This window comes from Nomascus leucogenys, chromosome 21 (genome assembly GCF_006542625.1).
Source record: "Nomascus leucogenys isolate Asia chromosome 21, Asia_NLE_v1, whole genome shotgun sequence".
NCBI lineage: Eukaryota > Metazoa > Chordata > Mammalia > Primates > Hylobatidae > Nomascus > Nomascus leucogenys.
This window is the reverse complement of record NC_044401.1, coordinates 66105874-66130717: the sequence shown is the minus strand read 5'-3', so window position 1 is coordinate 66130717 and position 24844 is coordinate 66105874. Positions and strand designations below refer to the sequence as shown.

The following is a 24844-nucleotide window of genomic DNA, read 5'->3' as shown; positions in this document are numbered from 1 at the left end:
GGAAGCAGAGCCAATAGTTTTATTTATTTATTTTTAAGCAGTAGTATATAGGTGAGCATCAATAGTAGCAAACTAACACAACTTGGAAACATTGTGTCCAAGATTCCCACTTGAGCAGAATTCTTTCACTTGAAACCATATTTAAGAAGCTATCTTGAAAAATTACCCATTTTATGGAAAGCTTGGTATCTTTGTCAAAATTAGATTACAGAAACCATATCAATATATAGAAAAATTCACTTATACCTAGCTTCTCTTGAAAAGTACTGCCAAAATTACGAAAATGAAGCATTGCAAATGAGAAAACTTACTTTATATCCTGTTACTTCTGACTCATTCTCCATGGCTTTAACTTGCTCCCAATTAAGTAACACTTTAGTGTCTGTGGCATTCCAAACAACATTTCCTGGTGGCTGACTGGGAGCTTGAAATGCAAAATGAGAAATTAAAACAGAACAAAGTACAAGTGATATTTTACACGGAGGAGATGACGGCTATTATAGGAAGCTACTGGAAGCAGAACGGGATGCCTTTGGTAATGTTTGGTGTAATAGATGAAATCAGAAAAAAATAACACAGTATATAAATTTCCTTTTTTTAGAAAGGCATTTCATTCATACACCGAACCCCCGTGACACGTAATTTATTCATGTAACAAACCTGCACATGTACCCCTGAATCTAAAATAAAAGTCCCAAAAAAGGCATTTCAATTAATGTGTGAGATAATTCATTTTATCATACTCATCACACACTTTAGAGCATTTCACACTTACTGAATCTCCTTGAAAACACGTTGATGGGGGAAAAAGGAAATTCCTCTATCTACCACTAGAGGGCTGCTTGTTCCTAAACCAAGAAAGGAAGGCGGCGGGACTTATTTTGACGCATACAGAGGCTGGAAGAAATTGCCACATGGACAGATTAAAGTTGTGTGAAATGAAGTGTACGTGATTTTGGAGCCAGCCTTGTACGATAAGATGGGCAAAATGTGAGGCAATCAAAAATAAGAATTACTTAGATTTATTCCCATGGAGTAATAGCTATACACATGAAAAATTGCAAGAGAGTCTATATTTTAAAGTCTTCGTTTTCCAGGCTTAATTCAATTTTTGAGAAAAATAAGGCAAAACGCTAAAAAGTTAATGAGGATTCCATTAGAGGATTAATGAAACTCTCTGTGGTTTCTAAACTTAGATTCATAATTTAGTTCCTTTTCATGAACGCTGGACTGTAAACTAATGCTAAGGGGTGAGGGTGTTGAGGGATGGCCGATAGCATTTGTCAATAGCAACACAGGGCACTGGAAAAACCAGTTTCTTGTCAATAACAACAACAAGCATAATATTATTCATTCAACAACAGCATCACAATTGCCCTCAGTGTTGAAATATGTTGTATTTGTAGATTTAACCACAGAATGTGATTTGGCTAACTGAATTTGTAATGGAAGAATGATATAAAACATTGGCTATCCAGAGAAATTTCTAAACATCATTGACTCATGCCATAGGGGAAATACAGCTGAACTTACAGATAGGGAGAACGCAAATACATTTATGAGTCTAATGACACCAAACAAGATTGTATTCCCTGTGGATTTCTTTTGCTTTTTGTCACTTTTAACACTATTCTATGTGGCCTTTAAAATTCTGTGATGTGAGTATTCACAATGAGTTTAGGTCAGCTAAGATTGTCTGCGCTGCAATGCTCTGCTAACAACAACAAAAAAATTATAGCAACTGCTTAGGGTTGAAATACTAATGACTATGTTCTGGCTACTCAAATAATATGAATGTACAATTTTTAGGACATTTTCCCAAAGCCAGTGATTCCCTGTGGCCTGACAGCACTATAAAAGGACAGGTTTGGTTTGATGCAGCTGAGCTATACCACAGCATGGTTTATTCTAACAAAAGGTGTGTGTTTGGAGGCTACAAAAAGTTTTGAGTAATTTTGGTTAAATCACCTATACCAACATCAGCCTTCAGGGAGAAATGACTACAAATAGAACACTGGGTTTATTTTATATGAGTCACAAAATAGGTGGGCTGAATGAATTCAGCCTGAAATGAATACTTTTTGAAATAACAAAAAGAAAAAAAAAAAGAAAAGAAAAAAGAAATAATAGGGTCTAACTTTGTTCTTTTTGAATCATATTACTGTTTTCTAAAACATCAGGTAGTCTTGTCTCATTTTTGTCATGTTTTGCTATTTAAAAAAAACTTGGTTTAAGAAAAATTAAACGTCTATTTTAGCTTCATCTCAATAATATTCACACAATAATTAGCTTGATGTGCTAGTTACATTTTTGGGCACTCTCTAAAATAAATGAATTTACTGCCTTATATAAAAATTCTAAATTTTTATAATGTTCATGAACTACCTTAAAATCATCTCTTACTACCACTGATAAGAATAACAGTATTTGGGAAATTTTGGACCAGATAAACTTTCACCCATGTTCAAAATGCTATTATTAGTAACTAATACTTAGTACACGTCTATAATGTGTTAGGCATTACAGAATGTGCTTTAATATAATTTACTTAATCCTCATTATATTGCATTGTAATAAAGCCCATTTCTGTACATACGTAATCTGGACCCAGAGAGTTAGAATTTAAAAAGATTGTATAAGCATGTTCATGACAGCATTATTCAAAAGATGGGTGGATGAACAAAATGGGGTACTTACCTATAATGAAATATTATTCAGCCTTAAAAACAGAAAATTTGGACACATGCTATAACACGGATGAACCTTGTGGACATTATGCTAAGTGAAATAAGCCAGACACCCAAAGACAAATACTTTATAATTCTACTTATTTGAGATATTCAGAATAGTCAAAAATTCATAGAGATAGAAAATAAAATGCTAGTTGCCAGAGGCTGGTGGAAGGGGAAATGGAGAATTGCTTAATAAGTACAAAGTTCCAGGTCTGCAAGATGAAAAGGGTTCTAGAGATCTACTGCACAGAAATGTAAAAGACTTAACACTATAGAACTGTATGTTTTTAAATGTTTAGTATGTTAAATTTTATGTTATGTGTACTTTACTACAATGAAAGGTTTTAAAAAGCTTGCTAAGATACACGACTAGTGAGAAGTATTATGTGGATTCAAACCAGCTCTGTTTAAGTCCTCTGCGCCTTGAGAGGATTATGCTTCTCTGCCTAACTCTCACTGATGTTGGCGTTGGCTATGGGACTTGTGGTTCCCTGCCTGTAGACGGGCATAATTCTCCTTCTCATTGGCATCCCATAGATACAGGACTTCACCATAGGACTTGCCTCAACCAATGGAATGTGGGCAAAAGGGAAATAGGCCACCCCCAAGTGGCAGCTATAAAAGTCATTGAGGAGTATGGTTTGCTTTCCTCTCTTTTCTCTTTGCCATGAGATTGCCATGTCCCAGAGATTGGCTCCTCCATTATTCTGGGTTCAGGAGTGGATACAGAACAGATCAGATCTGAATCTCACTCATGATGAACATATAGTATGAGTTGAAGAAAAAAAAAAAGTGTAGCTTTAGGCCACTGAGGTTTGGGGATTTGAGGTGCCTCAGCCTGGACTAGCCTAATCTGACATAGCTATTAACAAGTAGTTTAGATAGCTCTGAAGCAACACAATGAACTTTTGTAAAGGTATGGAGTCAAGTAATGAAGTAGGAATGGAGCAGGGGATAGTTTTGATAGTGTAACTTCTGGGACTTCTAATTTTACTTTTCTATTTGAACCTGTGTGGAAGTGCAACCCAGAATAGGATGATTGAGTTCCAAAATTTACTGGATCTAAACTGGTAACTAGTCTACATTTTGAAATTTTTTGGAAATCATTTGTCAACGTTCATATCCTATAGGTTTTTCCTGTCAACCTCTACTGTTGGCAGAATGCTAAATGAGAAAAAACTGGTAAAAAACTCACCCTAGTAAAATGATGACATATCACTAGATTTATATCACAACACTAATTGACAGGATACACATAATAATTTCAGTAATTTTAAGTGTTACATAATGAAATAACTTTCTCTCAAGAGATTTTTATTATTGTTGCTCCTTAAGCATCCATCATGATCCTCTGTGCACTTGATTTCCAGACTCCTCAACATCGGCTTCATAGATTTTACTTACTCTGCAGATACTTGCCTGAAAACAAGTGATTACTATCATATAACCATGATTAGATGAAACTGGGAAGCTGGGAATATAAGACATATCTATCCACAGGAAAATGGCTAAATAAATTGTGGCGTTCATCAGAATGGAATATCATCCATGGGCAGTTACGATACAGTATACAGGTAACAAAATACACAGCATAACCTCCACTGTATAAGAGAAATTTTTCATAGAACAGAAGTCTGGAAGGAAAGACAAATGATATTAATCATGGTATTTCTGAGTGATAGGATTATGAGTGAATTTTATTTTTTCTCTATAGTTTTTCCCCAAATTTTCTAAAATAAATGTTTGCCTTTATATAATACAAAGTAGAGGTTGTTAAAGAATATTATTGCCTGGAGTTTTCAATGGTGATGTCTCATAGTGGTAACAGTGAAGCTCGCATTTACTTTCAAAATATGAAATTTTAAGAACATATGTTTGCTGTGATTAATTATACAAAACTCAGTATGTTTCTCAACTCTTTTTCTTGGCCATCTGATGGTAATGAGATGACTTACATGATAAAAAGTTGTTATAACTAGTAGCTAGAAGTTATGCTTTGCACTTGGACTTCACTTGAGATAATTATTAACATTTGTAACTAAGCTGCTTAAACATGTGGAGTTGTGCAATCATCATGTAATCAAAAACAAAAGCCAATTATGTTCCCCCCCCCCAGTAATAAGATACAGTTGTTTTGGAATCACTGAAAACTATTATAAATGGATCTAATTTCTTATCAAAAGAAATTGACACAATGTTTTAAAACACAACAAAATCATCTACTTTTTAACTCATCTGAAACCCAACCTAGAACGCCAGGGAAGGTCTTTATTTGACTTTTGGTTTTCGATGTCTAGGAATTTCCTTGACCAAAAGTTCTCCTTTGCATAATAAAAATATGTGAGATTATGAACTATAAGTAGAACATTTACAATTGTCTAGAGCAGGGGTGTCCAATCTTTTGGCTTCCCTGGGCCACAGTGGAAGACGAAGAATTGTTTTGGGCTGCACATAAAATGCACTAACACTAACGATAGCTGATGAGCTTTAAAAAAAATCACAAAATAATCTCATAATGTTTTAAGAAAGTTTATGAATTTGTGTTGGGCTGCATTCAAAGCTGTCCTGAGCCACATGTGGCCCTCTGGCGGTGGGTTGGACAATCTTGGTCTAGAAGATTCACAGGTAAGTGGGGCAGATTTTCAAAAAAGTGCCAAAATTCTTACAAAATAAAGTTCATAAGTTTTACACATTTAGTCAGAATTTTTCCTGATTCTATATTAGCAGAAACTTCCTGTTTGAATACTGGTAAAGTTCAATATTATATTGTTATGCTTCTTCAGAGCTTACAAAACCAGGAATAACTTTGCCAAAGCCCATAGGTGGGGGAAAAAACCCTCCTGCATCTGAGGAATGCACATTAATAGGCTTGTATTCCATTATATGTGTGATTTATGGTGTGTCATATACAAACATGATTAGGTCACATGCACTGGGGGATGTGATGTGCAGAAAACCCAACAAATAGCATTCAGTCACCTGCAGAAAAATTCCCTTGTAATCTTCCCATGGCTTGAAGAGAAAGTTAGATTTGGGGGCTAGTAGGTCTTTAATATCCCCTTTATACTAACATCACAAACAAAGAGGGAGCAGGTTTGGAGGTTTCTATAGGCAAGAATATATTCCTAGTACTTAAAAAGGAGGGTGATCTATTTTTCGTTGTACTATTATTAAACTTATTATTTGGTTAACATCTATTTTTGGCAATGATACTGGTTCTCCATTGCTCAGATAAAAAGCGAGTCTCCATTTTTTAAAATTTAAGTAAAAATAGAAGGTCAATTTTTAAGAAAAAAAGTAGATATACATTAATAGAAAAGGTTGGAAAAAATGGCAAAATAGGTGGCTCACATGAAATTTGGGAAACTTTGCAATAACGTGTATCCTGAGCCAAAACCTAGACTGGACAATTATACAGTTAAGTCATATATACAAAAGTGTTAGAACTTCCAAATTCTGTGTTTGAGGTAGGAATAGTCATTTAATAAAAACCTTCTGAAATATTCAGACTCATTCGTTCAATGCTTGCCTTATTCACATTTCCTTTTCACTTCCCCAAGACACATCTACTTGGAACAGATCATGGCAAATGGGAGACAGAACTAGACTGCAGCTCCGACTCGGACGGACAGAGTAGTGTGTGGAGGCTTGCACTGTGAATTTTCGTTCCAGAACAACTGCAAGAATAAAACAGGAAACCCAAGAAGACCCACAGACCCTCCAAAGGAAGTGGATTGCTCCTGAAAGACCCAGGAGACACCCCAAATACTGTGATTGCTCAAACTGTGGAAGTGGGAAAGGGAGGTCCTCCACCCCTAAACACATACCCCCACTGGGGAAACTGAAGGTCTAGTTTATGGGAGAAGATTCCGACCTTACCTCGAGCTGAGAGCTTAGTCAGTTTAGGAGCTAAGTGAAATACAGGGGTAGAAGAAGCAGCGGGAAAGGCCCTGTGAGTTCGCTGGGTCCCCAAGCAGGCCACTCCTGCCTGGCATCACAGGGATCCTTTGGGAGGGTGGCCAGAGGCACGAGGAAATGACCACAAGGAGAAGGAAATCTCCAGCTGAACTTTGTAACTATTTGAACTGGTTGAGAAGCTTCCTGGCCAGAACTTGGGGGAGGGAGTGAATCTGGCGTGCAGACTTTACAGGTGGGGGAAGAATTAGATCCCTTTTCTTTCCCAGCTGGGTGGTGGGTAGCCTGGGGAAACTTCTCAATCCTGCCTGCCCACTGCCTGGAAACAGACTTGTTTGCTGTCAGTTGGGGGCACAGTGGGAGTGAGACTGGCCCTTTGGATTGTGTGGGAGCTGGGTGAGGCCTGTGACTGCTGGCTTTCCTTCACTTCTCTGACAACCTGCATGACTCCGCAGAGGCAGACATAATCCACCTAGGTACATAACTCCATTGACCTGAGAACCTCACCCCCATCCCCACAGCAGCTACAGCAAGACCTGCCCAAGGAGAGTCTGAGGTCAGACACACTTAGTCCTGCCCCCACCTCATGGTCCTTCCCTACCCACCCTGGTAGCTGAACACAAAAGGCATATACTCTTGGGAGTTCTAGGGCCCGGCCCACCAACTGTTCCTCTCCATACTACCACAGCTGATGCTCTCTGGAAAGTGCCACCTTCCAGCAGCAGGCCAACCAGCACAAAAATAGGGCATTAAACCACCAAAGCTAAGGGCCTTACAGAGTCCATTTCACAGCCCTGCCACCTCCACTGGAACAGATGCTGGTATCCATGGCTGAGAAACTCGTAGATGGTTTACATCATAGGACTCTATGCAGACAACCCCCAGTACAAGCCTGAGCCTGGTAGACATGCTGGGTGACTAGACTCAGAAGAAAGATAAACAATCACTGCAGCTTGGCTCTCAGAAAGCCACATCCATAGGAAAAGGGGGAGAGTACTACATCAAGGGAACACACTATGGGACAAAAGAATCTGAACAAGAGCCTTCAGCCCTAGACCTTCCCTCTGACAGAGCCTACCCAAATGAGAAGGAACCAGAAAAACAACTCTGGTAATATGACAAAACAAGGCTCTTTAACAACCCCCCAAAATCACACTAGCTCACCAGCAATGGATCCAAACAAAGAAGAAATCCCTGATTTACTGGAAAAAGAATTCAGGAAGTTAGTTATTAAGCTTATCAAGGAGGCACCAGAGAAAAGTGAAGCCCAATACAAGGAAATCCAAAAAATGAAACAAGAAGTGAAGGAAGAAATATTCAATGGAATAGATAGCATAAATACAAAAAATTAAAACTTCCAGAAACCCTGGACACATGTATAGAAATGCAAAATGCTCTGGAAAGTCTCAGCAATAGAACTGAACAAGTAGAAGAAAGAAATTCAGAGCTTGAAGACAAGGTCCTCAATTTAACCCAATCCAACAAACACAAAGAAAAAAGAATAAGAAAATATGAATGTCTCCAAGAAGTCTGGGATTATGTTAAACAACCAAACTTAAGAATAATCGGCATTCCTAAGAAGAGAAATCTAAAACTTTGGAAAACATATTTGGGGGGATAATCAAGGAAAACTTGCCCAGCCTTGCAAGAGACCTAGATATCCAAATACAAGAACCAGAAACAACACCTGGAAAATTCATCACAAAAAGATCATTGCCTAGGCACATTGTCATCAGGTTATCTAAAGTTAAGGGAAAGGAAAGAATCTTAAGAGCTGTCAGACAAAAGCACCAGGTAACCTATGAATGAAAACCTATCAGATTAACATCACATTTCTCAGCAGAAACCCTACAAGCTAGAAGGGATTGTGGCCCAATCTTCAGCCTCTTCAAACAAAACAATTATCAGCCAATAATTTTGTATCCAGCGAAACTAAGCATCATATAAAAGAAAGATATACAGTCTTTTTTCAGACAAATTGCCACTACAAGAACTGCTAAAAGGAGCTCTAAATCTTGAAGTAAATCCTGGAAACACATCAAAACAGAACCTCTTTAAAACATAAATCTCAAAGGACCTATAAAACAAAAATACAATTTAAAACATAAAACCAAAACCCAAAAACCAAGGTACACAGGCAACAAATAGCACAATGAATGGAATAGTACCTCACACCTCAATGCTAACATTGAATTTAAATGGGCTAAATGCTCCACTTAAAAGATACAGAACTGCAGAATGGGTAAGAATTCACCAAACAACTATCTGCTGCCTTCAAGAGACTCACCTAACACATAGGGACTCACATAAAAACTTAAAGTACAGGGCCTGGAAAAAGGCATTTCATGCAAATGGACACAAAAAGCAAGCAACAGTAGCTACTCATATCAAACAAAACAAACTTTAATGAAACTGAAGTTAGAAAAGATAAAGAGGGACATTATATAATGGTAAAAGGCCTTGTCCAACAGGAAAATATCACAGTCCTAAACATATATGCACCTAACACTGCAGCTCCCAAATTTATAAAACAATTATTAATAGACCTAAGAAATGAGATAGACAGCCACACAATAATAGTGCGGGACTTCAATACTCCAGGACAGCACTAGACAGTCATTAAGACACAAAGTTAACAAAGAAACAATGGTTTTAAACTATACTTTGGAACAAATGGACTTAACAGATATATACAAAACATTCCATCCAACAACCACAGAATACACATACTATTCAACAGTGAAGGGAACTTTCTCCAAGAGAGACCAAATGATAGGCTATGAAATGAGCTTCAATAAATTAAAAAATTGAAATTATATCAAGCACTCTCTCAGACCACAGTGGAATAAAACTGGAAATCAACTCCAAAAGGAACCTTTAAAACCATGCAAATACATGAAAAGTAACCTGCTCCTGAGTGATCATTGGGTCAAAAACGAAATCAAGATGGAAATTAAAAAATTATTCGAACTGAACAACAGTACTGACACAACCTATCAAAACCTCTGGGATACGGCAAAGGCAATGCTAACAGAAAAGTTCATGGCTCTAAAAACCTACATAAAAAAGACTTAAAGAGCACAAACTGACAATCTAAGGTCACACCTCAAGGAACTAGAGAAACAAGAAGAAACCAAACCCAAACTCAGCAGAAGAAAGGAAATAACCAAAATCAGAGCAGAATTAAATGAAATTTAAACAATAGAAAAACACAAAAGATTAATGAAAAAAAATCTGGGTCTTCAAAAAGATAAAATTGATAGACCATTGGCAAGATTAACAAAGAAAAGAGGAGAGAAAATCCAAATAACTTCATTAAGAAATGATACGGGAGATATTACAAGTGACACCACACAAATACAAAAGATCATTCAAGGCAACTTGGAATACCTTTACTCAAATAAACTAGAAAACCTAGAAGGGATGGGTAAATTCCTGGAAAGATACAACCCTCCTAGCTTAAATTAGGAAGAATTAGATACCCTGAACAGACCAATAACCAGCAGCGAGACTGAAATGGTAATTAAAAAATTACCAAGTAAAAAAGTTCAGGAGCAGAAGGATTCACAGCAGAATTCTACCAGACATTCATTGGAACCAATCCTGTTTACACTATTCAGCAAGATAAAGAGTGAACCCTCCCTAATTCATTCTATGAAGCCAGCATCACCCTAATACTAACACCAGGAAAAGACATAACCAGACAAGAAAACTACAGACTGATATCCCTGATGAACATAGATGCTAAAATCCTCAACAAAACACTAGCTAACTGAATCCAACAACATAACAAAAAGATAACCCACCATGATCAAGTAGGTTTCACATCAGGGATGCAGGGATGTTTTAAAATACACACGTCAATAAATGTGATATACCACATAAACAGAATTTTAAAAAAATCACATGATCATCTCAGTAGATACAGAAAAAGCATTGAACAAAATCCAGCATCCCTTTATGATTAAAACTCTCAGCAAAATCAGCATACAAGGGACATACCCCAATGTAATAAAAGCCATCTATGACAAACCCACAGCCAAATTATATTGAATCGGGAAAAGTTGAAAGTATTCCCTCTGAGAACTGGAAAAAGACAAGGATGCCTACTCTCACCACTCCTCTTCAACTTAGTACTGGAAGTCCTAGCCAGAGCAATCAGGCAAGAAAAAGAAATAAAGGGCATCCAAATCAGTAAAGAGGAAGTCAAACTGTCACTGTTTGCTGATGATATGATGGTTTACCTCAAAGACCCTAAAGAATCATCCAGAAAACTCCTAGAACTGATAAAATAATTCAGCAAAGTTTCCAGATACAAGATTAAGGTACACAAATCAGTAGCTCTTCTACACACCAGCAGTGACCAAGCAGAGAATCAATTCAAAAACTCAACCCCTTTTACAATAGCTGCCAAAAAAAAAAAAAAACCACTTATGAATATACCTAACCAGGAGACAAAAGACCTCTACAAGGAAAACTACAAAACACTGCTGCTAGAAGATAACATTGGGAAAATGCTTCTAAACATTAGCTTAGGCAAGAATTTCATGACCAAGAACCCAAAAGCAAATGCAATAAAAACAAAGATAAATAGCTGGAACTTAATTAAACTAAAGAGCTTTTGTACGGCAAAAGCAACACTCAGCAGAGTAAACAGACAACCTAAAGAGTAGGAGAAAATCTTCACAATCTAGTCATCTGACAAAGGACTAATATCCAGAATGTACAACAAACTCAAATCAGCAGGAAAAAAAAAACAAAAAATCCCATACAAAAGTGAGTGAAGGACATGAACACACAATTCTCTAAAGAAAATATACAAATGGCAGCCGGGTGCGGTGGCTCACGCCTGTAATCCCAGCACTTTGGGAGGCCGAGGCGGGCGGATCACAAGGTCAGGAGGTCGAGACCGTGGTGAAACTCCGTCTCTACTAAAAATACAAAAAACTAGCCGGGCGTGGTGGCGGGCGCCTGTAGTCCCAGCTACTCGGGAGGCTGAGGCAGGAGAATGGCGTGAACCCGGGAGGCAGAGCGTGCAGTGAGCCGAGATTGCGCCACTGCACTCCAGCCTGGGTGACAGAGCGAGACTCCATCTCAAAAAAAAAAAAACCCAAAAAAAGAAAATATACAAATCGCCAACAAACATATGAAAAAATGCTCAACACCACTAATGATCAAGGAATGCAAATCAAAACCACAATGCCGTATCACCTTACTCCTACAAGAATGACCATCAGTAAAAAATCAAAAAACAGTACACGTTGGTGTGGATGTGGTGATCAGGGAACACTTCTACACTGCTGGTGGAAATGCAAACTAGTACAACCACTGTGGAAAACAGTGTGGAGATTCCTTAATGAACAAAAGTAGCACCACTATTTGATCCAGCAATCCCACTACTAGGTATCTACCTAGAGCAAAAAAAGTCATTATATGAAAGAAATACTTGCACATGCATGTTTACAGTAGCACAATTCACAATTGCAAAAATGTGGAATCCATCCAAATGTCCATCAATCAATGAGTGGAGAAACTGTGAGATATATATATTCCACACACACACACACACACACACACACACACACACATATATACATATATATATGATGGAATATTACTCAGCTATAAAAAGGAATGAATTAATGGCATTCACAGTGACCTGGATGAGAAAGTAGACTATTATTCTAAATGAAGTAACTCAGGAATGGAAAACCAAACATCGTATGTTCTCATTGATATGTGGGAGCTAGCTATGAGGACGCAAAGGCGTAAGAATGATACAATGGACTTTCGGGACTCGGGGGGAAGGTTGGGAGGGGGATAAGGGACAGAAGACTACAAATTGGGTGCAGTGTATACCGCTTAGGGGATGGGTGCACCACAATCTCACAAATCACCACTAAAAAACTTACTCATATGACCAAAAACCACCTGTATCCCACTAATCTATGGAAAAATAATAATAAAATAAAAGTCACAACAATTGAACTCATGGACAGAGAGAGTAGAAGGATGATTACCAGGAGCTGGGAAGGGTAGCGAGGGATTTGGGGTGAGGGGGATACGTGGAGATTAATGGGGACAAAAAATAGAATGACTAAGACCTACTATTTGATAGCATAACAGGGCGACTATAGTCAATAATAACTGTACATTTTTATATAACTTAAAGAGTGTAATTATATTGTTTGCAATTCAATGGCTAAATGTTTGAGGGGATGGATACTTCATTCTTCCTGATGTGCTTATTTCACATTGCATATCTGTATCAAAAGATCTCATGTACTCCATAAATATATACACCTACAATGTACCCACAAAAATTAAAAAACAAATAAAGAAAGCTGAATTAAAAAAAACGGCATACCTACTTGATTTCCTTACATTCAGGTAACTGATTTTGGCTCCACTTACATGGATGAGCATTTCATTTGGAAAAGCAAAGACTCAAATGCAAAAGTGATTGTATCATTTGGCATTCTTCTTTTCCCCCAAGTATACTCACACATATAATAATTAGCAAAGGCATAAAAATATAGAATCCCCTTGTTCCAGGGGAGTCTGGGTGTGTGTTTCAGGCCAGGCTGGTCCAGTTTTTCTCACAACTGGAAACAACAGTTGGTTGTTCGCCCAAGATGAATCAATGAGAAGCCGACTTAGCTCTGGGTAGAATAATCAGAAAGAAGCTGCCCACTTTTCCCAGTGTGATTGGCCGAGAGACAACAGTCCTCTTGAGGTGCTGGTGGCAATCTTTCTACCACGAAGACAGAACTTGGTTAGAGTGATGCTGCCGTGGAGCAGAGACAGTGATGGAGAGAGTCATTGTTCAACAAATACTTATTGGGCACTGACTATGATTACTTAAACACTGGAGTAGAGCTCTGGGAACATAGCAATGATCAAACCAGGCCATAGCTCTGCCCTGAAGGGGCTGACACTCCGGCTAAGGAAGGACACAACGATGTCCTGGGGATACAATGATGAAGTGAGTAGCCATGAGATACAGTACGTGTGGTGGCTCTGAGGCTATGCACAAGGATAAAGCAGGAAAAGAGACGAGGGCATCAGGAAAGGTGGAGCTGCAGTCAGGTGGCAACCAGGTGTTATCTGAGTTATGACGTGGAAGAGATGGGGGAGTGCATTATGTGGGTATCTGGAGGAAGAGCTTTCGACATACAGGAAACAGTACATGCAGAGGTCCTGAAGTAAAGTGGAATGAGCAAGGTGGAAAAGAATAGGAAATAAGTCAGAGCAGAGATTGGGGAGTGGACTGTATAAGGCCTCATTGGGCATTTTAAGGATTTAGCATTTACCTGGAGTGGGATGGGAAGTGACAAAAAGGTTCTGAACAGGGAAGTGACATTATCAGGATGTCAAGGCAAAGGCAGAAACAGAATGAACAGTGAGAGGCCATTGCCCTGATCTACAGGAGAGAGTTGGAGGCAGCTTGCCTTGCTGTGGCAACAGTGTAAAATGTGGTATATTTTATTTTTTCTTTTTATTATTATTTTTTGAGACAGGGTTTTACTCTGTTGCCCACGCTGAAGTACAGTGGCACAATTATGGTTCACTGCAGCTCTGATCGATCTCTTAGGCTCAAGCAGTCCTTCCACCTCAGCCTCCTGAGTAGCTGGGAGTACAGGCACACACCACCACACCTGGTTAATTCTCATATTTTTCTCTGTCTCAGCATAGTGAGACAGTGTCACTATGCTGCCCAGGCTGGTCTGGAATTCCTGGGCTCAAGCAATCATCCCACCTTGGCTTCCGAAAGTGTTGGGATTATAGGCGTGAGTCCTCGTGCCTGGCCAGAAGTGGTAAATTCTTGATAAATCTAGAAGTAAGATTCTGGATCTAGTGTAGGGTATGAGAGAAAATGACTCCAAGGTGACTCTGAGATTTTTGGCTTGAGTAACTGAAACATTGGAGTGGAATTTATGGAAATGGGGACCATCGCAGAAGAGAGAGGATTTAAATGGGTTGGAGGGAGAACCAAGAATTCAGTTTTATTAAATTTGAGATCTCATTACATGATTCTGGCGAATGTTGTTTTGAGTGTTTGGATCCATTCATACTGAATGTCAGAATTACCACTTGAATTTTTGATTATACAAAGCAGAATATTTATCCTACAGATTATCTCTTGCAAACTCAACATAAAATTCTCAATGTTTCTTTTTAGAAACTAATGCAACTTATCATTTTTAAGCCATCTGCAAATTTTCTTCATCAGTCCCTTGAGATGAAAGATGTTGTTGAGAGTTTGCTCTCTTTCGGTGGCAAATGACAGCAACCCATCTTAGATTACTTAAAGAGGCTAATTAGTGTTTAATTTAAAAATGCTTTTAAAAAACACAAGTATTTGGATATCAAAAATTAAGTGTTTAATGGAAGCTACAGTACTTGAGAATCCTTGTGTTACTTTACATTAATCAGAAATATCATCTAAAATCTGTACTGATTTAAAGCCTTGCATACAAAATTCCATAATGATGAGTACATGAAACTTGCACATTTTAAGTGAGATGGTAAAGAACTGTAGCATGTTTTGAATTTGCAATGTGCAGTCAAGAGGAAGTACATTTGATTAATAATAGCACTTGAGGTTTGGCTTGCTTCTTTAGGTTTCATTCATCCATTCAACATTTAATATGCTGCTCCTATGTGCTGGGTTTGTGCTGGGCACTGTGGCTGGGTAAATAAGACACAGAAGGACTCTTTCCCTGTAAAATTTAGAATCCATAGGGGAAGAGTGATAGCAAGCAGGTTAATAAAAAATGTTCTTTCTGCTCTTTATGCCAAGGCAGACGAGTAATTCTCTTCATAGTGATAATCACAAGAGCCTTACCAAAATTTTAAATAGGATTTGCAGTTAAACCATGTCAAAGCTTAGGAAGACTATTTAGAGCTACCAGTAACAATACTATTAATGGCTCTAAGAGATTCTGTTTTACTTGAAATTTTGGTACATATTTAAAAATTATTAACATAAAATTTAAAAATTAACATATGTTCTGTATATGCCATTTTAGGATGACTGGGGATTTTAATGATCTATATGAATTTCCCACCCAACGTAGGACATTGTCCTTAATAACATCTACAGATCAACCTAAAGACTCTGGATGAACTCCTACTATTCAGCTGAATAATAGCAGAACATTGTTTTTGAGAGATTCCATTCAGTTGCTGGATTTCCCATCAAACTAAAGCTCCATGAGCAGAGAAGCCATGACCACCTGTGATCATCTTACCCAGTTCCTAAGCACAGAGCAAAATCACAATAAATAAAGGTATTAAATGAGTGAAGAAATTCTAGCAATATGGTTGAAAGAGAGGATACCATAGTGGTTAAGACTATGGATGTGGATGCCCATCCTGTTACTTACTCTGCAATCTCAGTACAGTTATATAACCTCCATATGCCTCAGCTTCCTCCTCTCTAAAGTAAGCATACTAATACCTTCAAGTCATGATATTGCTGTGGGAATTAAGACTCAATACATGAAAATGACTTAGAACCATGACTGGAAATTGCTCAGTAAGTGTCAACCATAATTATCGGCATCACTGTTTTGTGCAAATTTCTACTTTGGATTGGGCATTTATACGCTATCTCTAAATTATAAAGGGATTTTGCTTCTTTTTAAAATTTTCATTCATTCATTGTACATTATCATGACATTTCTATTGATTTCTAATCAGTCTCTTCCTTCTATCTTACTAATCCACTAAGTTCTTCACTGATACCACCATGATGTTACACTGTCTTTTACAATCATAATTTTCTAGCAAGTAATCACATCAATTATTAAGTCAGAGAAAAGAGCCAGACAAACTTGTTTGCATATATTTTTGCAATCAGAATCTTTGATTGATGCTGTGTTTGGAATATATAAATAATGATGTATATTTAGACCATATTAATTCAGTAAGAATTGTTGAGAAAACCAAACATGTTTAGTAAAGGGTTGTAAATACAGAATTTTTTTGTTTCTGTATTTCTAAACCCATGTGCTCTTTGGTCTAACAGGAACCAAGTGGTATGAAAAACAGGTAGATTAGACTTCCTATAATAATTAGATAAGGATCATGTTAAATTGTTACATTAGTCTGTTGCTTACAAATGGGTCTTGCTATAGAAATTCAAATGGTTTGTTGCTAAATTTGTGCTCTGCAATGCTCACTGTACTAGCTAATTGTTAGCCACACTCTTTTTTCCATAGCTAATACAAAGATAAACACACAAACTTCTCTAATCAAATTTACACTTGCTAATTAACATCTAAAGTAGTAGAATTATGTCTTATGTTACTTTCAGTTAACCATAAAAAATGCTAGCCAATCATATTCAATTTTATATTATTGGAGTTCTTTGCAATTTTAGACAAAAAAGCACGTTTTCAAAAAATTGGAAATGATATGGAAACAGAAATGCATCAACAAAATTAGCAACCTAGCACAAAAATTGTCTCATTCTTACATAAAGTTAGTTAAGCAAACATTTTTATTCAATTAAGAAATTTGAAAAATAAATTAAGAAAACAATTTTCTGCAAGTAAAAGTATGGTATCACTGTGCGTAAGTTACCTAATCCCTTCAAGCCATACTTCTATCACCTTTAAAATAGAGAAAATAATGGCACCTACCTCTTGGGAGTAGTTATGAGGATTAAATGTGGGAATGAGCATAAATTACTTGGGATACATAATGTTTTCAATCACTATTAGCTATGATGAGGGCAATGACAATAGTAACTTAAACATTTGCATTGTGAGTAAGTACCAATAAAACAATAAAACACAATGATGAAATGTATACTATGCTATTAGATTAACTGAAATATGTGTGGAACATTCCCAAATTGTAAATCACTGACTTTATTGTAGACTAATATCATTGTAACTCATGATTGCAGCTGGCAAATTTACCTGTGAATACACAGCTACCAAAAACTCAGCTCTGAAAGCAACACTGACAACTCTGGTTAGATTTTTTAAAGTATCAACACATTCACAGGACCATCATCTTTTGCTGATAACCATTTAATGTACATTGTCATTTTTTGAATTATGTAGAAAAGAAAGATAAAGAAGGAAAAATCACTCCTGATTCTTCGGCATTAATTTTAACTTATTCATGCTTATCAGAAATCCTTAAGCTTTGGGAAACTAAAAATATATGAAAATAAACCCAACTAAGCATATCTTATTTTAAAAGAAAAGGGGATAGATTTAACCTAACACCCCACACTAAGATTTTTTCAGAAGGTGCACATTCATTTTCACACTCTACCTAAAGATTTAGGGATATCATGAAGATAAAGGTATGTGTGGCTCTGAGTTTTAAGGTTTTGGAGTTAGGTTTATATAATCTAGTGAGACTAATGACTTGGGTTGTCCATTTCAAATAACAGAAAAGGCTATCATTTTTAATGCAAACTATTTTCCCTACCATTCAAAGAAATCAGAATATACTTACGCGTTTTCTTGGTGGTTACATTAACTGTGGCGCTAAACGGCCCGGAGCCGGCGCTGTTGTAAGCCCGGACAGCCGTGTAATAGGCCAGGTTGCTCTTCAGGCCCTGTAGTCTGGCTGATGTCTCATTTCCTGCCACTTTCACCTTACTGGATGATTCCTCCTTTCCACCACCATTCCAGTACCGCACCTGGTGGGCGGAAGACACCAAACATGTGAAGGCTTAAAAAAATTCTGCCCTTTCCATTAAGTGATTTTCATTAAAATGGGCACTGATTTATTTCCTGATTTGTTCAACAAATATTTACTGAAGACCTACTATGTGCTAGGTGCTGCGTTAGGCTGTGTGTCACAGCAGTGAAGACAGAGAAAAGGGACTCTAGGAGGAGAAAAATAATGAACAAATAAATATATGAACCAGATAAATTCAAACAGAAAGTGCTGAGCAAGCCAGACTATGAGATTATAAGTGGGTGAATGAAGGGGAGATATATATATATATATACGTAAAAAATTAAAAATAGGAACAAAGTGTTATTAATATTGCCAATTTTCTGTAAGTATTACTGTGTTCTATAAAATTTTGCTCAAAAATGTTTACATAAGCCAGATCATTTTTTAAAAATGTGGAAAAAAGAAAGAAATACAAAAGATAACCTCGTTTTCCTTCTTAGTTGTGTTTTGGATTTAAATAGTCAAAGTACTACAACTGAAAGAACAGACTATCTCTATGCTAATCTGGATTCGACAGGCACAACTACAGTACAGGGATGGAGAAGAAAAAGTGTCTAGGCTGAAGGAACAAAATTTGGAAGTGTAATTGTTCAGAAAAGAGTGAATGTAAGGTTGACAGAAGATGAAGGTAGCATCTACGAAAGATAAGCAGAGAGACAAATATTACAAAGCATACGAGGAACCCTGCTAGCAAGAAAATGTCAGCAGACCCAACCAGTGGAAGACAAGATGGAATACGCTGATCTGAAACAAATTTTAAAATAACTCTGTTTAAAATGTCTAGATTTACTAAAGAAGAAACTGAATCTACTATGCAATGACAGAAGATTTAAAAAAATATCAGATTTGAAAAAATAACACGCAGGGCTCTTAGACCTAAAAAATTACAATTATTAAAAAAATAAAATCAGTGATAGAATTAAGCTGAAGACTTATGGTGGAAAAGGGAATTAAATCAACCCAGAACAGAGCCCGTATAAAGAAATAAACATTACAAAAGCAAAGTTAAGAGACACTGAAGGTAGAATGAAAAGTTCTAACTGGAGTTCCAGAAGGAGAGACTGAGGAAAAACCAATATTCAAAGGGAAAAAGGCTGATAATTTTCCAGAACTGAAGAAACACAGCAATTTTCCTACTGCAAATTCACTCTGAGTTTAGAGCAGGAAAAATAAAAGGCAAACCCACTCCAGGGGAGACGGTTGTTAAGACTGAATTGTGGTTCGCAATCATTTTTCATTGCTGGACACCTGAGAGATACAGGCTATCTTCTTGAGCAGTCGTGGGTGACTATGCCTTGGTTTGCCAGTGAGGATGTGCACCTGGGACAGGAATTAACTGCATTTCCTCACCCAGCAGACAGCAGGAGGGAAAGGATGTTAAGGTGGATTCACACACCTGAGGCAGAGGCTTGTCTGTCTTGGTTATCACCATATCTTTAACTGCTCGCAGCAAAGCCTGTACATACCAACCATTAACTGCTGTTGAATTTATTATTATTATTATTATTATTATACTTTAAGTTTTAAGGTACATGTGCACAGTGTGCAGGGTTTGTTACATATGTATCCATGTGCCATGTTGGTGTGCTGCACCTATTAAGTCGTCATTTAGCATTAGGTATATCTCCTAATGCTCTCCCTCCCCCCTTCCCCCACCCCACAACAGTCCCCTGAGTGTGATGTTCCCCTTCCTGTGTCCATGTGTTCTCATTGTTCAATTCCCACCTATGAGTGAGAACATGCAGTGTTTGGTTTTTTGTCCTTGCGATAGTTTACTGAGAATGATGGTTTCCAGTTTCGTCCATGTCCCTACAAAGGACATGAACTCATCATTTTTTATGGCTGCATAGTATTCCATGGTGTATATGTGCCACATTTTCTTAATCCAGTCTATCGTTGTTGGACATTTGGGTTGGTTCCAACTCTTTGCTATTGTGAATAGTGCTGCAATAAACATACGTGTGCATGTGTCTTTATAGCAGCATGATTTATAGTCCTTTGGGTATATACCCAGTAATGGGATGGCTGGGTCAAATGGTATTTCTAGTTCTAGATCCCTGAGGAATCACCACACTGACTTCCACAATGGTTGAACTAGTTTACAGTCCCACCAACACTGTAAAAGTGTTCCTATTTCTCCACATCCTCTCCAGCACCTGTTGTTTCCTGACTTTTTAATGATTGCCATTCTAACTGGTGTGAGATGGTATCTCACTGTGGTTTTGATTTGCATTTCTCTGATGGCCAGTGATGATGAGCATTTTTGCATGTGTTTTTTGGCTGCATAAATGTCTTCTTTTGAGAAGTGTCTGTTCATGTCCTTTGCCCACTTGTTGATAGGGTTGTTTGTTTTTTTCTTGTAAATTTGTTTGAGTTTGTTGTAGATTCTGGATATTAGCCCTTTGTCAGATGAGTAGGTTGTGAAAATTTTCTCCCATTTTGTAGGTTGCCTGTTCACTCTGATGGTAATTTCTTTTGCTGTGCAGAAGCTCTTTAGTTTAATTAGATCCCATTTGTCAATTTTGGCTTTTGTTGCCATTGCTTTTGGTGTTTTAGACATGAAGTCCTTGCCCATGCCTATGTCCTGAATGGTGTTGCCTAGGTTTTCTTCTAGGGTTTTTATGGTTTTAGGTCTAACATGTAAGTCTTTAATCCATCTTGAATTAATTTTTGTATAAGGTGTAAGGAAGGGATCTAGTTTCAGCTTTCTACATATGGCTAGCCAGTTTTCCCAGCACCATTTATTAAATAGGGAATCCTTATCCCATTGCTTGCTTTTGTCAGGTTTGTCAAAGATCAGATAGTTGTAGATGTGTGGCATTATTTCTGAGGGCTCTGTTCTGTTCCATTGATCTATGTCTCTGTTAATTGTTGAATGACCTGAATATAGTTTAAAAATGCCTCCCTCCTTCCTATGGCAGAGATTCACCAGGCTATGTACTCAAGTCTCAATACTGTATTCATCCATGAGACATCAAAACTCCAATTTCTTGATAAGGCAATACAATTTTTTTTTCCTTCAGAATCATAAAACCATTTCACAAACCAATATATTTTTATATGGGTAAGTAAACAGAAACACAGTTGAGAAATATCAGAATCAAAAATATCCCTATTAGTTCCAGTAATTTGATTTTTCCAAAAAAGAATGTTCCTATTGTGAAGAGTCCTTAATACCACTGCATCAGAGATGTCACTTAATTTAAATTTAAAAATGAAATGCAGCTTGTAAAAATAATCTATTAAAATGGCATTGTTCAGCCATTAAAGAATAGGTATTATATCAGAAATACTCTTTAAATAGACAAAAAGAACTATGTTCATACTTACAGATTTTCAAAGACAAATATTTTAACTTAGCAGTTAGACCAGACACATTTAAATAAATAGAAAGCAGGTAAAAATGCATTAAAGGTCTTTTAGGAAGACAACTCCAGATCTGTCTTCCACTCTTCTTCACTCTGCTCTCAGTCCCTAGGAGAGCTGACTGGTATGAACTATTGTCAGTCTGGCTCCTTTGCCCTGTGGCTTCTAGCTGGGTGTAGGTAATAGGATGCTGGTGATGGGAGGGTGGAAGCAAAGAGAGGCTGGGATATTTATTATCCTGCATTCCCCAATGCTGAGCCACCATTTGGTACAGAATATCTTTGCCTAATAAAGAATACAGCACCATTTAGGCAACCCTCACTCACAAAAGGCTACTGCTATGGCTCTCTCCAGTAAAACCAACCCTTTGACCCTCTTCAAAAGTCTGCATTATACTCACTTGAATGCATTTTTGCCTGTCATATTTATTTCAGTATGCCTCAATTGTCTGTATCCTATTTTCCCATGTGCATTCAACTTGTGCTAGAGTGAATTCTTTGCCCAATTGCAGGGAATTAGACCTAATGCATACGTCTTTTTTTTTACAGTGAGATTTTCAGAGTCTCAAAAAAGTACTCACATATTTGACATCTTTTTTCTTTTCTTTTTTCTTTTTTTTTTTTTTTTGAGACAGAGTCTCACTGTGTTGCTCAGGCTGGAGTGCAGTGGCACGATCTTGGCTCACTGCAATCTCCACCTCCTGGGTTCAAGCAATTATCCTGCCTCAACCTTCTGAATAGCAGGGATTATAGGTGCCTGCCACCATGCCTGGCTAATTTTTGTTTTTTTAGTAGAGACAGGGTCTCTCACCATGTTGGCCACTCTGGACTCGAACTCCTGACCTAAGGTGATCCACCCTCCTCGGCCTCCCAAAGCGCTGGGATTACAAGTGTGAGCCACCACGCCTGGCCTACATCATCTTTCATTCTAATTGAAATATTAGGAACGCATTCCGTACAGCTGTTTGGAACAGGAGGCTGGAAGAAGGCATCAATGAAGTTTAAGTTTGGCATTCTATTATGGCACATTAATTACATTCTTCTGCCAAACTTAAAAAAAAGATTGATTCCTCCAAAATATGCTAATCTGTGTCATTTCACAAGTGTAGACTTGTTTTAATCATTTATCAAGATCATTCTCCCAAATTTGGTTCTTTCAAAACAGAGGACTTTAAAGAAATGGACTGTAGATACTGCACTAGAACGTGGGAGTTTTCATTCCTCAGGCACCCAAGATCCATGAACTTAAAGGCTTCTGCCTCTCTTCATCATGTCTGTATCTCTTGTTCCTAGCCAAAAGGGCACCAGAAAAGATCTGAGCCTGAGTGTAACGGCTTAGCTGATGAAATAAATTGGAGCCCAGGGAAATGAGCTTCTCAACTACTGCTTGGTCAAATCAGAAAGAAAATTAGTCTAGATGCTAATGATGATGTGTGCTCAGCATGCCACATGGCACATGATCAACCCTCACTGAGATAAGAGAAAGGAAGGAGCTATTAACAATTTTAAAGCCAAACTGGGGAAACTGCAACCCAGAAAGTTAGCCACACGACTGATAATTAAATACTCTGCCAAGTCCTTCTCCCCCTACCAAGGTTAATTTTTAAATCATTACTGAAACTAAGAAAAGACATATTTTTATCTTGGTGTAATTACATAAATTATTTTGTAAGATTTTCCCAATTAGTACTTCTTTCAGCTTGTTTCATTTTTCTTTATACTTACCAAGCATTTGGGGAAGAAATGTTTAATCGTTGTTTCCTTTCAATACTGTATTCATGCTACATTTGGACATTCTATTTGCTACTCTTTACACAAACAGGCAAGCGGCAATGCATTTCAACATGTAATTAATTTCAAGAAAGTCCCATTTTCCCATAGCTCTTCTCATCTGTCTGTGCCCCACTTTGATGGCAATATCAGCATGCATTAGAAATGGTAGCCACTGGGTCCCACACTGGGATTGTGCTATAGTAATATGTTACTTCACTGGTTTGCTTTTTTTTTCTTCAGTACAATCTCATTCCAAAGCCCAATATTCAAAACAGAGAAAAGTGAAAGCCCGAAGTCTCTTTCGGCCATTTTGACAATAGCTGCTTTATCTCATTTAATATGCAAACAATGCTGTGAGTTATTATTATCTCTATTTTAACTGAGCGTTGGAGAACTCGAACAACTTGCTCAAGGCCATACAGCAACAGGGTAGCAGAGCCCAAACTGCAGTTATTCAATCAACATATATTTTTTGCATGCCTCCTGTATGTCAGATACTACTGCAGGCACTTGGGATAGATCAATGAAGAAAACGGCCGAGTTACCTTCTCCTTGTAGAGTTTGTATTCAAACTAGCAGATCTGAACACAGGTTTGTCTAATTCTAAAACGGTGTGGACTTAGACACTGTGACGGTTCTATGAGGATTTTTAAATTTTCTGTCTTTCAGTGAAACTCTCTTTCTTGGTGTGACCAATAATGGTGTAATTCTCCTTTCTTATAAAACATCCTTATCTGGATGACTTCTTATTGACCTAAATTTATATACAGTTATGTGTTACAATGACAGGGATACATTCTGAGAAATGTATCATTAGATGGTTGTTGCACTGTGTGAACATCGTAGAGTGCAATTATGCAAACCTGCACGGTATAACCTACTACACACCTATGTTAGATGGTGTAGCGTAGTGCTCCTAGGATATAAACCTGTACAGCATGTTACTGTACTGAATACTGTAGGCAAGTGTAACACAATGGTACATTTTTGTATATTCAAACATACATAAACATAGAAAAGGTAAAGTAAAATTGTGGTATTATAATCTTAGCGGACCACTGTTGTATATGTCGTCTGTCCTAAACTGAAATATCATTATGTAGTGCATGACTACATTAAAAAATCAACATCTACCTGCCCCTAAGCTGTTCAACAACCACCAGCTACTGCTAGCACTCTGTTCAGTTTGGAATCCCACAAGCCATTCATGTATGTTCTTCCATTTATTTTTCTTAACTATTTTACAAGTTACGACTAGGTCAAGAATTATGATCCTGTCATGATTTCTGTAAAGGACAACATTGTTCATGGTGAGTGTGCATGTCAGTCTCTCATCTGAGGAGTTCC

General features: G+C 37.5%; 1 protein-coding gene across 1 annotated transcript in view; it reads right to left on the bottom strand.

The window, feature by feature from the left end:
• CNTN3 (contactin 3) overlaps nucleotides 1-24844 on the bottom strand; it is a 350216-nt gene that overhangs the window by 4382 nt on the left and 320990 nt on the right. Inside the window, exons 20-21 of the mRNA XM_003264908.3 lie at nucleotides 18129-18315; nucleotides 312-424 (exon numbers count right to left, since the gene is read on the bottom strand). Of these exons, the coding sequence (XP_003264956.1) occupies nucleotides 312-424; nucleotides 18129-18315 (300 nt within the window). The remainder of the gene's footprint in view (nucleotides 1-311; nucleotides 425-18128; nucleotides 18316-24844) is intronic.